Here is a 17,271-nt window from a genome sequence, read left to right as displayed (position 1 = left end):
GTGAAGATGGGCAGAGCGGAGATTGCGAATGGGGCAGTGTGGGTTAATGAGGGATTTCAGAAAGGCCGGGCATTTGGTATGCCGGGCTTTATAGATTAGGCATCCAATTTGAAGGCAGCCCTTTGTTCGATGGGCAGCCAGTGCAGCTTGGCCAGGAGGGGTCTAGCCGATTGCCATTTGGGGACTTTACAAATGAGTCTTGCTGCCTGGTTCTGCACCATCTGGAGGCGGTGCAGCAGGGACCTGGATAGGCCCCAGAAGAGGGAGTTGGAGAAGTCGAGGCGGGAAAGGACGAGGGAAATGACGATTTGAACCAAGGCCTCGTGGGAAAGCAGGTGAGAGATCTTTCGGATTTTACGTAGCTGGAACATGCTAGCAGAGATGATAGCTCCGACGTGGGTTTTGAGAGTGAGGTCCCTGTCAATGGTGACACCTAGGCTTTTTACTGCACTCGACGGAATAGGGGCAGTGCCCAGCTCAGCTGGCCAGAATTGAGGTCCCCAGTGTGCTGAGCTGGTACCAGGCAGGATAAGTTCCGTTTTTTCCGGATTTAATTTAAGCTGGTTAGAAATCATCCATTGTTGGATGTGCAGCATTACTGCCTGGAAGTTAGATGCGGCATCCGGGGTGTCTAAGGGAAAGATGATCTGCGTAGTTGAGAACAGTGCAGTTCCAGTTACTGAGTGAATGAATTAGCGGGCGGAGGTATAAATTAAAAAGGAGGGGTGAAAGGGAGGATCCCTGGGGGACTCCACAGGTGGTGGATACCTGGGTCGCAGTGAAGGGGCCTAGATGGACAGTTTGCACTCTGCCAGAAAGGAAGGACTTGATCCAATCCTGTGCAGGGCCCTGGATGCCTGCTTGTCCGACACGGTGGAGAAGAATGTCATGGTCCACCGTGTCGAACGCGGCCGAGAGATCCAAAAGGACAAGTGCCTGTGGGGACCCTCTGTCAGCATTCCCCCGAAGAGTATCGATGACTTTTAAGATAACTGCCTCGGTAGAATGGGCTGGCCTAAAGCCTGCCTGGTTAGGTACCAGGAAGTCAGAGCTTTCTATAAATGCCGATAGACAAGTAGTCACATGGGCCTCCAACAGTTTGGAAGAATAGGGTAAAAGGGAGATAGGCCTGTAATTAGCAGGATTGGCAGGGTCGGCTCCGGCTTTTTTTAGGAGGGGAACCAATATGGCCTGTTTAAACGCAGAGGGGACCGTGCCAGTACTTAGGGAGGTGTTCAGGAGGGGGAGTATGCTGTCCGGTAGAGCTGAGAACTGCCCTGAGGACCGGGGGGGGACAACAGTCCTTGGGAGAACCTGATTTAATACGGGTTGTGAGCTCAGTAAGGGTACTGGGAGTAATAGCTGGGAACTGAGTGAAGGTATAGGGATTGAGAGGGGAGGAGTCTGAGGGAGTAAAGGGAGTGGAGGGGGAGATGGCGTTCTTGATGTCAACGATTTTCTGAATAAAATAAGTATTGAGCGCATTGCAAGTGTCTTGGGTTGGAGCCTGGGAGGGGAGGATTCTTTGATCAGAGGAGAAATCATTCATGATTTTAAAGATTTCTTTGGATTTATTAGAGGCTGAGTTGATTCTTTCAGAGATATGTGAGGTCTTAGCTTTAATGATGGCACTTTTATATTCATAACGGGCCTTCACATACTCAGCACGGTCCTCCGTAGAGTAACCCCGTCTCCATTTGCGTTCAAGCTGGCGTAGTTTAAATTTTTGTATTTTAAGTTCCTCAGAGAACCAGCGATGGGAATTGCCACACCTTGTGTGAGCAAATCTAGTGAGAGGGGCAAATTTGTCACTGGCCGCTTGCAGCCAGGTGGTAATTACACCTTCCATAGAGTCGATACCGGATGCTAGGTTGATGGTGGGACAGGTGTTACCTGCAAAGTCGAGAAACCCCTGGGAATCATAAGAGTTCCATTTGCGACATTGTCCGCCAGGAAGGGTAGGGGCCTTAATGCTCCCTGTAATGGTAATAGTAACCTCTATCAGGTGATGGTCTGACCAGAGGCAGGGAGAAATGTTAGGGCGGGACAAGGCGAGATTGTGGGTCCAGACGTGATCAAGAATATGGCCTTTGGAGTGGGTAGGTGAGGAGATGTGTTGTGTAAGGTTCAGGCAGGTCAGAGTTTCAAAGAGTTCTGTGGCATGAGGCCCTGCAAGGTCGTTGTCGTACCAATAATTGAAATCGCCGAATATGGCGATTCTTGAGTTGTGCGTAAGCAGGTCAGCCACCTGTTCACTCAAGGATAGAGGGAAAGATGGCATCGACAAGGGGGGACGATAAAGTAGTACAATTGCAAGTGCGCCACCTCCGGTATCCAGACTGATGACTAAGTTATCTGTCCCGGGTAGGGTGAGTGAAGCGGAGGTGAGAAATCTGAATTTTTTGTGAATAATAGCCGCTACTCCGCCTCCAGGGCGGTTCAGAGGGCGATTGACATTGAGGATATAATAGTCAGGGGGTAGTGCAGCTAAGATGTCAGGATGAGAGTCCGGAGTGAGCCAGGTCTCGGTGAGTAGCAATACGTCAGGTCTATCCGTGGTGAGCAAAAGGAATAGATCAAGCTGGTGTTTCACCATGGAGCGAGTGTTAAGATAGAATACTCGGAGATGTGTATCAGTGCTTGACGCCTGTGGAGGTGCATGAGAGTGGGAGTGGCTGATACTGTAGTCAGGTCCGGTATGAGGACTTGGTGAATATTTGGAGATGCCTAAAAGTGCGGACCGTTCAGACACACCTGGCGGTACCGGAGGAGTAGGGTACTGCAGTTCCCTAAGGGCTGTTGCTGAGTAGGTGGTGAGGTGGCCAGGATTCCTGGCCCCTGGGCCCGGGCGGGCGCGGATGGGCGAAGACGGGCTTGCCTTTGGCGCGCCTTCGGCGCGCCCGCTGCGCCCGTCCGCTGCGCCTCCGGGGTATGAGCTCCATTTTGTAGTGTTCGAGGGCGGGAGGGTGGGAGGGGCCTAGCGCTCAACTGGTGTCCCTGACCCAGCTCCTCACCCAAGATGGCGCCCCCCCAGGCAGCGTCCAATCGGCTGCTGGAGGTAGAGTCAGGCAAAGGTTGTCAACTCGAACAGCCCTGAAGTCACTGACAAAGTTCCAATTTTGGGGAGCTATGTAGCCGCTAAAGGTGCGGCGGTGTAAAGGCAGGTCAGAAGCAATTAATTCTGTGACTCAGGCTAAATGTGCAATTATCATTAAAATGCGACGAACATAAAATCAGCACAGTAATTTTTAGCAAAGTCCCGGCTTTCCGCCTCAGGACGCAATTAGCTTACACCTACACAACAATTTCCAATTTGCAAGGCATATGATTTGCTCGTTCCATATCTCAGTGTATCTTCTTTGTCCACCCCCTCATCCACCGACTCACCTTGTCTCCTACCATTCAGTCTTCAGTCACCTGCTCACTTTGATTGCTTTAAGGGGCATCTTAACTCCCCGGTGTAGCCTGAAAAATGTACCTAAATGACCGCATCTTTAAAAGTTCTAATATTTTAAAGATTCCTTTGATGGCTCTGCTGTGGCCTTTGTGATGAGCTAAACCGTTTCCCCTCCTTTTGACATTTTCAGGATTCCTGGCGCCGGGTTGTCAGCACTGGGGTACAGCTTGGTATTCCCATGCCCTGTTTCACCACCGCTCTCTCCTTCTATGATGGTTACCGGCATGAGATGCTCCCAGCCAACCTAATCCAGGTGAGACCTACTTTGTCACACGTAGCTGTGGTCTAAACAGGAGAAATGCATACTGTGGTTCAGTGTAGTTATTGAGCTTCAATCACTGGTGTAAAGGAACTTTAGCCTAGGCAATCTGAGAAAACAGTCTAGGTTATTATGGAGATGCTAGTGCCAATGATGAAAAGTACGTCCCATGATGATAAGGAAGACGGCCTCCATTTATGAGGGAGTATGGCACACACACACACATCTATGCAAGTTTAGATGAACTCTGGTCTTCTGAGCTATTGCCCAGTAGAAATGTGCATACTAGTTTTAGTTACAAAATTGAAACTTAATTCCCAGTACAGACGGTAGCTTCATAATCTCATGGGATTTTGTACTTGTGAATGTAACTGCCTATTTACTCTCCAGTTCCTGTGGATTGCACCCCAGGTTTAAACACAAATAGTACTATTTAGAGCAGCTTGCGGCACAAGCACTGTTTCCCAGTGTGAGCGTCCACTACTGCTTTTTGAGCTTCGTATCATAACATTTGGGGTTGTGTATGGATATTGGGAGGTGTTTCTCCCAGACGCTATGGAATCTCTGGGTTGTGCCCCTTTTCCACCAAGACTTAAAGTACTTTTTTGTGTTTCACAGGCTCAGCGGGATTACTTTGGCGCACACACATACGAACTGCTCTCCAAACCAGGACAGTTTATCCACACCAATTGGACCGGCCATGGAGGGAACGTTTCCTCGACATCCTACAATGCCTAACGGAGGCATTGGTGTGTAAAATCTACATTTTCCTCCCAACCAGAGCACTGCTTAGCGCAGTACGCCAATTCACACTTTCAAGATTAAAAGATCAAAGTATTAGAACACAATAAATCTACTTTTTCTATGCTTTTGTTGCTGTGTGGTTTTTACTCTAGTTGTTTGTCCACTATTCTTCAAATTGGTTACCCCTCTTCGTCGCCCTGAAGGGATATAGTTGTTGGAACCCAAAGTCCAACGGCAAGAGTAGAATTTTGCATTTATTTTGAGGTCCAGGACCTTCTCTTTCATGTTTTGAGTTAGTGGCAAGTTCTTTAGTTCTGAAAGGAAGAGTTAGGAGGGTGTCTAGTTCAGTGTACAACTTGGGGTGGTCCATTCTTGGCCTTGGATGAGATAGTCAGTGCTTTGCCAGGGGTGTAGATTGATTGGTACTTTGCTAGGCTATGCAGTTACATAGGTCGTGGCTATTGTTACCAACTATTTAGATTTACTTGCAAGGCCCGTTATTTGTATCCTAGTCGATTGCTGGATCAGAACTGTTAAGTCTGCTTCTTCCTGCTGCAAGGCACATGCTTAGTGGCCTCAAATATGAAATGGGCAGGCTGGGAATGAGCATTTTCCATTGCACTCCCTGCAGGGCACATCATATATGCAGCGAGGTAACCCCTTTCCCCGTAAGACCAGCATGATCATCTTCGTTTGTAACTTGCAAAAGGTTAAGATGTGTAGTGGAAGTTAAAGTTGAGTGAGGATGGTGGTAATGAGAGCTAAGTCTTTAATGTTACCATAAGTCTCACCTCCACCCTTGCTTGTGGTAGGTAGAATTAAGATGGGAATACGAAAGTGAATCAGAATGCAGTTAAATCTCTTTTCATACTGTTTGTAGTTTGTTATATTGTTCCTAATGTAATGTGATATTGTATGGTTGGAAACCTGCTGAATATTGTGTGGTGACAGTGAAGGTCCCATGAGTACGGCGAAAGTGAAAGCAAAGGTTATAACTTTGTATTTTCTTTGTCTTTTTAGGTGTTTTGTTGTCGCCAGAATTGCACCCTATGATTCTTTAAAAACAAATATGTAATGGAATTGCATTGTTTAAGTGTCTTTAGGCCTTCTCAGCCAGCCATGTGAAAGGGTGGGGTTGTAATACAGAAAGTGTACATTTTGACCAGTTCCAGTCCCCAACCAACCAATACTGTGCATTACTTGGAGCTTTTACCATGCTAGGCTTGAAAGGAGATAGATCACTTCCTACTTGCCAGAAAAGTAATTTACTTGACATAATTTATGACTACTGAGATGCGTCCAACTGGAAGTACTTTAGTACTATCCTAAGTGACCCACTACACATTCCCTTTTTCGTAGTCTGGACAGGAGTTACACTCAAACTTAGAGGACTGGACCCCTCCCCACAGTTTGATCTGGAGGGTCCTTCACGGCCTCATCTAAAATGCCATTTCACTAGACTGCTTCTGTCGTTCAGCTGCAATTGTCCTTTTTCTTCTCCACAAGCAATTTTCTCAGATTCCACAGCCTTCCTCTTTGGCAGTAGAGCTGAAATCTGAAATTATTGACAGCTTATCCCTTCCCAGAGAACCTTGATCAGGCTTCCTCTTCCTCCTTGAAAAACCCCGACTCATTGCCCTCTTTTCCTCTAGATAGGGAGTCCAATAGGATTAATGCAAATGGGGCAGGGGGAGGTCTTCTGTGTTGGGAACCTTGTCCATTTATTTATTTATTTAGTGTTTTCTATAGCGCGAATGAGACCCTGTGTTGGGTGTCGGACCGCTTTACATTTCCAACCACTTCGATATCCACAGATGTCCAATTTTTCAAGTCAATAACATGTCTGTGTTCCGCTAACATTTGCACATATTTATCCATACACAATAATGTAATGAGGACTGATAGAAATCATTAGATTACATTCAAGATTGTCTTGTCGTACTTCAACTTAGGAGTAGATGCTAGCCCTTCATGCTTAAATAATGACTGTATCTTGACTCTGAGGGTGAACAGTTTTTATGATCTGTGTCTAACTGGGTAGTATTCCTGCTCCCAATAGTTAAATTGATAATCTGCGTTAGGATTGCCATTTTGGCAGCCAATTTCCATAATGATTTAGATATCCGTGTTGATCATTATGGGAAGAAATGTACCCATCAGAAAGGCATTACGCTCCTTTTTGAATCTAGGAGCGTAGGAGATTCTTCTGATATTCGGTGGGAACGAATTCCAAATCCTTGGTGCTGCTCCTGTGAAAGCTCTATCGTAGTTTTTTTTTTCTTATGGCAGAATGCTGGTTTCAGTAGAAAATTCTCCGATCCTCTCTGGTCTAGTGCCGCAGGATAGCGTAATTGTCTGAGCTAGGTAATGTGGAGTTTTGTGGTGTATTGCCTTGTGAGTGATACAAGCACTTTTTAGTTCTATTCTTGCTTGGTATGGTAGCAAGTTTAGCGCTTTCAGATGAGGAGTGATGTGGTTGTATTTTCTTGTTCCCGTTATAAGTCTAGTTGCTGCATTGAGACAAGCTTTTAGGGGTGCTGTTGAGATTCTGGGAAGTCCTGATAGTTGTGCATCCATATTCAATTCTTGATATGACCAGTGCTTGGACTGCCAATTTCAGATCACCGGGATCGATCAGTGGCATTAGTTTCCGGTGGTAATTCAGATGAAAACGAGCGTTTATTTTCCCATTGTGTTGATGTGTGCGCTCATGTTTAGATCTTTGCCCAGTGTGATACCCTTGAATTTGGTTGAGTCTTTGCTCCGCGACTGCAACTTTGCCTCGCCCATTATTTCCACAGCTTGTGGGAGGTGGTGCAACTTGCCATCCTGTCCCTTCCAGCACACTTTTGTGACCACTTTGCAGAAGTTATGTGCGACGGGCAGGACATGTTGAAACAGATCATTGGCTCCGGCCTGGACACAGTGGATACTTAACGAGGTCCATGGGCTCCTTCCTTACCAACCACCATGTAAGGACAAAGCAAGGCAGCAGGGTACAACCTACTGCACCACCCAGTATAGTCACTCACAAGTCACAAATTATATACTGCCCACCTCCAAGACCAGCTGCCACATGGCCATAAATAAAATACAAGTTTAACAGAAAGAAGAGAGGCAATATGATCTTAAGGGGCTTTCAAATTGCAATGATATTCAATTCACTATTTTCAGTGTGAGCAGAAGATTCTTTATTTCATTTTCTTCACAATCAAGTGGGCACAGCCAACGTGTTTCGCCCAATAAGGGCTTCTTCAGGGCTGTAAGCATAGACAAAAATATATATGTGTATAGCTGTTTAAAAGCAGAATACATTAAAACGATGTGTACTTACTAGAACATAGGCACTTTAACTTTTGAATATACCAGACAAAGTACAGAAACCAAACTAAAGGAAAACCAACAGTGAAACGAGTGAAAAGCACGAAGGAGCAAATTCCTGTGACCTAAAATGAAAGTCCTAAAATGCAGCAAGTAAAAAATTATTGTATTACAAAATAAATTTACAGGAGATTCCATATGATACATATAATGAACATGTGACGTGTTAAATAATCCAACTTTATGGATAAAAAAAAACCTTAATAGCTGACCGTGTTGTACACAGAGGGAGGTTGGGGACAGAAAAAGGTTACAACCAAAGAGGTTTCAAACTGTAACCCACCCAGACAGAGTCCAAGCACAATACTAAGTGCACTGTAACACAGTATAACTCAAATAGTGAGAAAAAAGGCCACGCTCCCCTACTTTTATAGAAGCGGTACTAAGATGCCGTATAGGGAACAGAAAGCAGAGAGAAAATGTAAAATCAGGAGAGAGGGGAGGAGGAAAATCCGAAAACAAAAACAGGGTTCTGACCAGGAATCAAAAGAAGCAAATAAACAAATCATGATTTCAACCATCAATGATGACACCAATATGAAACATGATACTATTAGAAATGATGATCTTGTGGTGAAATGCTTTAACAATTCATGAGAAAGCGGTGTTGATTAAAGGACTTTGTTTTTGCACAGTATCCCATGGTTTCTTTTCAGATTCACATGTCAATTTATATAAATTTGTCAGGAATGCGAAACTGAAGTGTCACTTTGCAATCAATGAATTTAGTCGGGAGAGGGAAAGATGTGCAACTATACCTACAGATCTTACGGTTGCACATATCAAAGTTTCTACACTTTTGTCCCTAGATTCTGATAAGGAGTCATCTCTGGACCATATACTTGAGAGTTTAAAAATTACACAGGACTACACTTGTGACAGTGGCTTGCATACCCGTAGTCGGTTTACACCTAAGGGGTCTCCTCTAAACAGCATAGAGGTCTTATATAACCAATTCACGGGTGATTTGTACCGTCTAGAAGAAAAATAGTTGCAGTCACAGAGAACTTATCAAAAAGACAATCTTTCAGCAGAGGATAGCGCAATCTAATTTTCAAGGTAATGATTCTAATGATAAGGGAGGCAGACAAAGGTGGCGACGTGGTTCTTATGAACAGATGTGACTGAGGGAGAAGTGTACAGACAGTTGAACAACACCACACATTACACTAGACTACATAGTAATCCATGTACATTGGCCTCGGCTCGTATTAATGAAAAATGAATACACTGGAAAGATATTGGTCTTTTATCAATTGCTGAATTCAACTTTTTCCTGGTAAGTAATCCTAGATTCCCATGCATGTATCTACTCCCAAAGATGCATAAGAAGGCACACTTTTCACCGGGGCGCCCCATTATTTCTGGAATTGGGTCCATGACTGAATCGTTATCACAATTTGTGAAACTGTAAATAGATTTTGAAATGCAATAATTTTTACTCACTGTATTTAAGAATATGACTTTCAATTTAGGTCACAGGAATTTGCTCCTTCGTTGCTTTTCACTCTTGTGTCATGGTTGGTTTTCCTTTAGTTTGGTTTCTGTACTTTGTCTGGTATATTCACAAGTTATTGTGTCTATGTTCTAGTAATTGCACATTGATTTAATGTATTCTGATTTTATATCGATATACACATTTATATTTTGTATATGCTTACAGCCCTGATTCTTGGGCGAAACGCATTGGCTGTGCCCACTTGATTGTGAGAGAATGAAATAATCTTCTGCTCATACTGAAAATAGTGAATTGAATATCAGTGCAATTTGAACGTCTCTAAAGATTATATTTCCTTTTTTTTTCTGTTAAACTGTCCGCCATGTGTGCTGCCCTCATGGATTTCTGGATGATGTACAAGCAAATCTTATTGAAATGCCTGTTAACTCATGGAATTGCAATCAAATGCGTGAGACTCTCTTCCAATGTGTGAGACTTGATATGTCTGGGAAATTCAGTTTAGGTTTTTTTTTTTTTGGTCAATCTACATTTTTACATCCTCCGAAATGTGGTGTAACACGGGTATATGAGGTTTGTGATCCGCTCTCCCCAATAAGGAAGAGGCAAGTGTTAATTTTCATGAAATCAGGTAGTGGTGGAGTATTTAAAGCAGAGAGACGAAGGTTCCAGAGCAGCTAAGGATATTTGAATGTTAATTTGCAGTGATCGCCTTTTTTGTCTACTGAGAGGCTAGTACCGATAGGCAGGATCAGTGTGCATGAATCTGCAAGATAAGCTGGTCTCCTTCCAGTGAACATTGGCTGGGGGAGAGGCCGGCATGGCAACACCACAAGAAGAGTTCCCGCTTGCATTAAATGTCCACGCATTGTCTAAAAGGAAGTATATTCAGGTGTTGATGGCGGAGCCGATGTTGATAAGAACTGAGGCAGAGTTGATTGCATTGTAAATGTAAAATTTGGAATTTTAATCAATATATGGTTTGGAGGCTAATGCAGACTTATAAGTAGGTATTTGCTCGGTGCGCACAGTCCTGGAGCTTGTAGTGCATAGGGCACATAGAGGAGCTCCTTTCGTTGATGAGCAGATCATTCGAGAAGTGGAGGGGCAAGGGATGGATAGATTTTTAATGAGGTGTGTTTATTTTGTCTCAAGACAATGCTGTCTTTCCAGTAGCCGTGATGAGTCAGGAGTAATGCATGCATGGATGGTATGAGAATGTTCTGTTAACTGAACACCCCTTCTCTCACTTAGTGATTAGAAGGTCTTTGTACAAGACCTTAGATTCCAGCAGATGGGAGCAGCAAAAGCAAACTGTTATCTAACAAAATTCATGAAGACCTGTTTGAAATGAAAACCTTAAATGTTCAATCTCTTCAAAGCATTACTTGTTTTAGGAGGATAACGTTAAGAATACAGTGAGGTTGAGAGGTGGGGGCGGGTTTGATCTGGGTGCCATCAAGCCTGATGGTTGGGCATGATAATTAAGGTAAATGCCTCATTTTATCCAAGTACAAGTTTGCTTTTAATTGGCTGTGTAGGAAAGTGCCCCTCTTTGTCGTGGTCACCAGCACTTTTTGCCACTGGTACAGATGTTTTTCGATTGATGTGCACTGGGACCCTGCTAACCAGGCCCCAGTGCCTGTTCTCTTTCTCTAAAAACAAGGTAAAATTGTCGAATTGTCTTACAATTGTCACACACTTTAGCACCCCTGTAAGTCCCTAGTAAATGGTATCCCTGCTACCTAGGCCAGGGGCACTAAAGAGTAAGGGCATCAGTATGTATTATGCCACCCTACGGTACCCCCATAAAAATTGCATACAGGCTGCCATTGCAAACTGCATGACATGGTGTAAACCATGTATGAAAACAGGACATGGCACACTCAATGAGTGCCATGTCAAAGTCACTACATATATATATAACCCCAGCAGGCCTTGCAGCCCTAGGCAGGGTGCATTATATTTAGGGCTCCCAGTTTATGGTATTCATTTTTTGTTTTGTTCAACATTTGTTTGTATTTATCAAATATTTGTTGGTCATCTTATTGGTATTTATCCATATTTAGTTTGAGTTTGAGTTTTGAGATTAGTCACAAAATGGTAGATTTCCACATTTACCTGATAAACGTGCTCGTACTTTGATTAGACGCGTTTTAGCAAAGTAAGCAGTCCAATATAGCGGAACACTACACCCACAGGTAAATATCAGCATTATACTACAAATATCTGTTAACATATGCCTGTATTTAGGGATATTTCAACCTGTTTTTTAACTCCCGATGCTGTCTGCTCCGCTGCTGTACTGGAATTCACGAAAGACAGCATGGAGAGTCATTCACAAAATATCATTTTCAGTATTTTACCGCTTTTAAAAATCAATACAGACAGGAAACATTGTTTTCTGTCTGTAAAAACTGAAAAGTAGAAGCCTTAATTATGTGAGGATAGATCTACATGAGCAGATATACTCCTGTGATGTCTAGTTCTATAGCTAGATATTGCAGGTGAACAGGGAAGCCATCTTAAGGTATGTACTTGTCACTGGTCATTACGAGTTCCCAGCTACATGATGGCTTTACTGAAACCTATGGTGTTTGGTATCAAATACCTTGTCTCAAATCTGTACTGTTACCAGTACTAGACTTTGCATGATATGCACCCAGAGTGCCCCCTGAAAAAACCTTCCATTATATAGTGTGCTGGCTGCATAGTCCAGCCTGCCACCAGAGACAGGTTTCTGACCCCCTGCAGATGAGAGCCTGCGCTCTCTGAGGTCAAACCATGCCTGCTCCGAAAGGTGTTCAGACCACCTCCCGCAGGATGGCTAGTGATTAAGCAAATCATGGCCAGGGGCTTCAAAGCCCCTGATGCCGTTGATATGCAACTCCAGATCCCCTCAGACGTGGAAGATGCCACCTACTGCCCTGAGGCCCATTTGACACAAGGACGGGGATGAAACTATCTGTGCAGTAGGCGTGTTTCACCTCCAGGCTAGTCACACCCCTAAGGTGGCCTACCTGATATGCTTCACAAAAGAAGGGTTCCACCATCATTTTTAAAAAACATTTTTTACTTCATGGAATTAGAAACTCTGGGAATGATTTATGTCCACTCCCCACAGGAAGTTTTCATATATGGGGTGTAGTGACCCCAGGGGTAAGTAGCCCGTTGGCTACTTCCTTCACTCATCTTAATGCCCCTAACTTTAGTATTTAGGTAGATCCCAGACACCAGGAACTCCGATTTGTCTACCTGAAAGTATGTTGAAGAAAAGCCAAAGACGTGAGAACTGTGAACTAAAAACTAACTTGGTGCAAAACCCGGCCTGGCTGCTGCTGCTCCGGACAATCATCGACACGGACTCGTCCAGAAGCGCAGTAGCCTCCCAAAACCCTTGGAGGTCTGCCCAGCACTTTATGGGCCCAGCAACATCTCCATTGGAGTGGAGGAGCCACTTCCCTGCACCAGCAGTCACTGACCACATCTGCCCAGTACAGCATTCTGACGGCCCTCCCGGGCACACTGAAAGAGCAGCACTCCAATAAAAGGCCTTCGGTGCTCCAGAAGGTCAGATCAGTCTCCCAGCCAAGTTTGGCAACGCCAGGAGCTATTCGGCACCAATACCTACTGTACCGTAGTCAGTTGTACACACCAAGGCTTGTTTGCATTCAGTTAGAACACCAACGCCAAAATGTACCTACATGTAGAGGGACTTGGAGAGAGGCCAGCTCCACACTGAGAGTGGCCCTGCTGTGTTTCTTTTCTCTCTTCTTCAGGTACATCAAGAACTGTAAGCGCCTCTAACTGCACGCCGGCCAAAACACCTCTGCACCCGAGCTCCCCAGCCTAAGATGGTGTCTCTGTGGTCCTGGGACCCTCAACAGCCTGGCAGCCCCCCACCCACCCTCATCCACACCCCAGTGAATTTGGTTTCATCTTGAGTTTCTCATTTATTGACTGTGTGTACAACAAAAGCTTAACACTACCCTCCGAGAAGCCTAAACTGCTTTCTCACACTACTACAAAGCGCATTTGGGATTATTAATGTAAGCCAATAGGGGTCATCTGGAATTTCTAGAGTGTGTAACCTCAATTTGGTACACTACGTAAAATGCCAGCGTCCCACAGGCTGTATTGTGACACACGGGTTGGGTAGGAGCAATCCATACTACAGTCTGGATGAAGTGAATCATAGCTACTGCGAATCTGAAGAGGTTATTTTTTTAATTGATTGGTTGTGTTGTCCCTGTTGGATACTACACCTGATGTATTGGTATCACTTGATCGGCCAGGGAGATTTGGAGGAGAATGTCTTTGCACAGGTGACTCGATGGAATCATTTCATTGTGTCACTACGATCTGATCTTTGATTTTAGGTCTGGCTGAGATACAGAATCAAGGGAGAACAGATCTGTAAGACCTTAAAGGATATGTCGAATCAGGAGTTTCAAGAAGAACTGCTACAAATATTTTAAAATAACAAGGGGTGGGCATGTTTTCAATGGTTGCTCGTGGTTGCATATAAGGCCAGACTGAGGAAGCAGCTAATACAAGGGGGCTAGAATATAATCGGTAAGGATTTAAAAAATACTTTTTGGGCGGGGGGGTGCAAATGATGATCGGGGTGGACATGGTGACAAGAACGTTTTATAACATTCTTTAAAGATTCACCTGGGAGAGAAGGCGGCATGAAGATTTCTTACGAAGCAGAAGTATTATGTAAACCGGGAAAAGGGCTGATAGGTTGTCTGTCCATACAATAACGGGAAATAATGGCTCACAAGCTGTAGGGGAGGGTGGAGCAATAGTCATGGTTCATAAATAATTAAAAAAATAGTTAATTTTATTGCTTTTTATGTTGGTTTCAAACCACACAAAACTAGGAATAGTGGAAAAATGTGAGACTTGTATTGATAGTCCTAAACATTTGAATATTCCTGTTCTTGTCCAGGATGCTGGAATGCCTTTTTTAATGTAAAACATTTCTTGAATTGCTCGTTTTAAAAGCAGAAATTTAGATCCGCCTACCTGCAGGCTCTATTTGCAAAACTTCATTTTTTTAAACATCAAATTCAAGATTAAAATCATAAAACAAACGTTTCTACGTTAACTTTATTGATCTTTTTTTTTTTTTTTGAAGATGGAGCCAAATAGGCATCAGTTCTATAGCGCTGTATTTTAAGTGATGCCCTTTTACTGTGGCCAGCAGCTCCAACTCCCCATCGTGTCACGCACTAGCAGTTGCTTCAGTTTGTCTTCTGTGAGAAGGATTTATAGGCCCTGGACAATTTTTGCCAAGCAATCCTGTTACAAACCAAGGGCCTTATTTATGAAGGACTTGCGCCGCTGGTGCGTCACTTTTTCCCATGTTAAAAGTGACGCACCGGCGGCGCAAGTCCTTCATAAATAAGGCCCCAAGTCTTTTCACATTCACGCAGTGTTGAGTGTGTTCTCGAGCTGAATAGCTCAGTTTGCCATTTTTTTTTTTTACTGACCCAATGCCTTCATATTTTGTCAAGTGCTCCTCCTGCAGCAGGAAGAAGGCTGAGAAATACTCAGATTTCCAAGGTGTGGTCTATTTCTTTGAGTCTTGTGCTGTGGAAAAGAGTAAATGGTTTCAACAAATGTCCAGGAAGAGAAGGTACATGGCTTTGAGGTAGTCTGGAAAATGCCATCTAGAGCCAGCAAACGAGATGCAGCTGCTGAACGTGCTGGAAAGGACGGGACGGGGTGAGGGGGAGAAGCAGGGAAAAAGAGGGGGGCACCTTCCATTCTCACCTTCAGTCCTCTTCCATTACCCCCACTAAAGTAGATCCAAGGAGTGGCGCTATAATTCCATTATTCCTGCTGTTCCCATTCAACATTGAGGGTCACAATGTCCTGGAGAGGCATACCTGCCACATGCTCGCTGCGGGTGACTGTAATGTCATTGAAGGCGCACTCCACCCCGAACAGAACCTGGCCGTCTGTTTATCCTATATTGAAGACATTACTAATGTTGAGATGTACTTCAAAACATTTAACGTCCAAACCTATGAATCGTGAAACATCAAGGACAATGTTATAGAGGAAACATTCATAAAATTCAACTCCAGAAGAACTTTCAAGGCAGCAGTCTGTGACTCTCACGAAGGAGGCCAGACTACCAATACCCGACCCACTAAGTCTTTAACCAGCCATGAAAAAGTTTCTGACCTCGTCGCCGATGAAGTTTAAGACACTGAAACTTTTGACAAGATGCAGAACCCCTCAACAGGATCCTGCCATTCTGAGTGTCTACCAACATCCAGGTTCAGTTAGACATGGAACGCCTTTACAGTGGAAAACCTGATCCCAAAGTAAATGTTTGAATGAATAATATAGTGTTCAAAGGTCAGGACGACCATGCAGAGACAGGGGTACTTTACCCTTTTCCCTAGGATTCATGCTTTATTCAAAGTAAAAAAACAACAAATAAAAATAGCATAGTAATATTTTATAAACAATTGCATGTTATGTGTATATTATCCAAATCCTTTATGCAAAACATACTTGCATAGATATTAACATCCATTCTAGACTGCTTCTCCTTTCGTTCGGCTGAAAGGATATTCTGAGCATGCAAAGTTTTGAACCTGCAGATGATAGAAAGATCTCCGCAGTGAATGCTTAACTAACAGTTCTTTAATAAAGCACGTATTTAAACTTTCAATACCAATGACTTACCAACTAATAGACCGGAAGACAATCTGTTTGTCTGCCCCAGCACTTATTGATAATGTGTAATGATTACATTTATTAATTATTTTTGAACCTTGAAAATGTTTGCCTTACTGGTGGTGCAGTCATGGTTGTGTAGACCTCTGATGGTATTCTGTGTACTACCGTCTGATGTCTTAGCTAAGTTCATTGAGTTAAACCCTCGCTGTTGAAATCTATGTGTGGGCTGCATGTCTCTGGTTTGAATCCTAGCTCAACCAACCTATCATTTCATCCTTTCATTGAGTTCAAATGAAAGGATTAAAAGTAAATAGGTACAGTAACGTAAATCTGTGATAAGAACTACAAATAAAGACAGAGTATTATTGCGTTAAAGGGCCTTAAGAAATTAATAATCAACTTGTACTGTGAAGAGGAGCGCTTCCTTATCCGAGAGTTCTGCTTCTAGCAGCTACACAGTGTGAGCACAGAGTAAACCCAGCTCGAAAGGGCAGATTAAAGGGGCTTGCTTGTGTACAAAAGGTCTGTAACTACTGAGCGCAACATAGTATGAGTTTAACATACCAGAGGGAGAGGCTGAAGGCTCTGCCTGCATCTTCTGTCCTTAGCCTGACGATGCAAACCACACCATGGTCCTTCTTCTAAAGTCCTTCTAGAAGAGAAAGCACAGATGTAAATAAACAAGATGGCGACGGCAGGAGTAGTTACCAGCCACAGCAGAAATATGACCTGTGCGGAAACCGGTCGGGTCCGTTTAATGCCATCCAGTGATTATCTGGTCAAAGTAGCAGAAACCTTCAGGAGAAAATCAAAAGTAAAATGAGAAATTATCGTGGGACCAGCACACCGAATTACCAATTCCTCCAGTAAATCCTCACGTATCAGGGGAGTCTCATCGTTGACCAGGAACCCCGGTTAATGTGCACTCCCGTATGTAGTGACCCCACCAGGGCCGGCGCTAGGCATGGGCAGCGTGGGCAGCTGCCCAGGGCCTCGCACTCAGCCCACCAGCATGGGGCCACACACTGGTGATGGGTCCTGTTGTTTTCCTGGCGATCCATTTCAGAGAAAGGTGTCTCCTTGAAATGAAGGTCCTTCAGAGGGCCCCCCTCCCCAGGCCTCTCGGGGATGGTGTCTTGAGGCATAGGGGAGGGAGACGCTCCCTTCCATTGCAAGGAGACCCATTCAAAGACACTGGGAGGCCCATTGTCCATCATTTTGGCACCCCCATACTTTTAACTTTTAGCCCGCAAGCAATTCTCACACCTGTCG

The 17,271-nt window shown here is 44.2% G+C and overlaps 1 protein-coding gene across 1 annotated transcript in view; it reads left to right on the top strand.

The window, feature by feature from the left end:
• Positions 1-4,581, top strand: part of PGD (phosphogluconate dehydrogenase) — a 52,320-nt gene extending 47,739 nt beyond the window's left edge. The window contains exons 12-13 of the mRNA XM_078642260.1: positions 3,588-3,710; positions 4,335-4,581. Of these exons, the coding sequence (XP_078498386.1) occupies positions 3,588-3,710; positions 4,335-4,454 (243 nt within the window). The 3' untranslated portion in view covers positions 4,455-4,581. The remainder of the gene's footprint in view (positions 1-3,587; positions 3,711-4,334) is intronic.
• Positions 4,582-17,271: the final 12,690 nt, after the last annotated feature.

This window comes from Lissotriton helveticus, chromosome 5_1 (genome assembly GCF_964261635.1).
Source record: "Lissotriton helveticus chromosome 5_1, aLisHel1.1, whole genome shotgun sequence".
NCBI lineage: Eukaryota > Metazoa > Chordata > Amphibia > Caudata > Salamandridae > Lissotriton > Lissotriton helveticus.
This window is presented reverse-complemented; position numbering and strand designations above follow the sequence as displayed.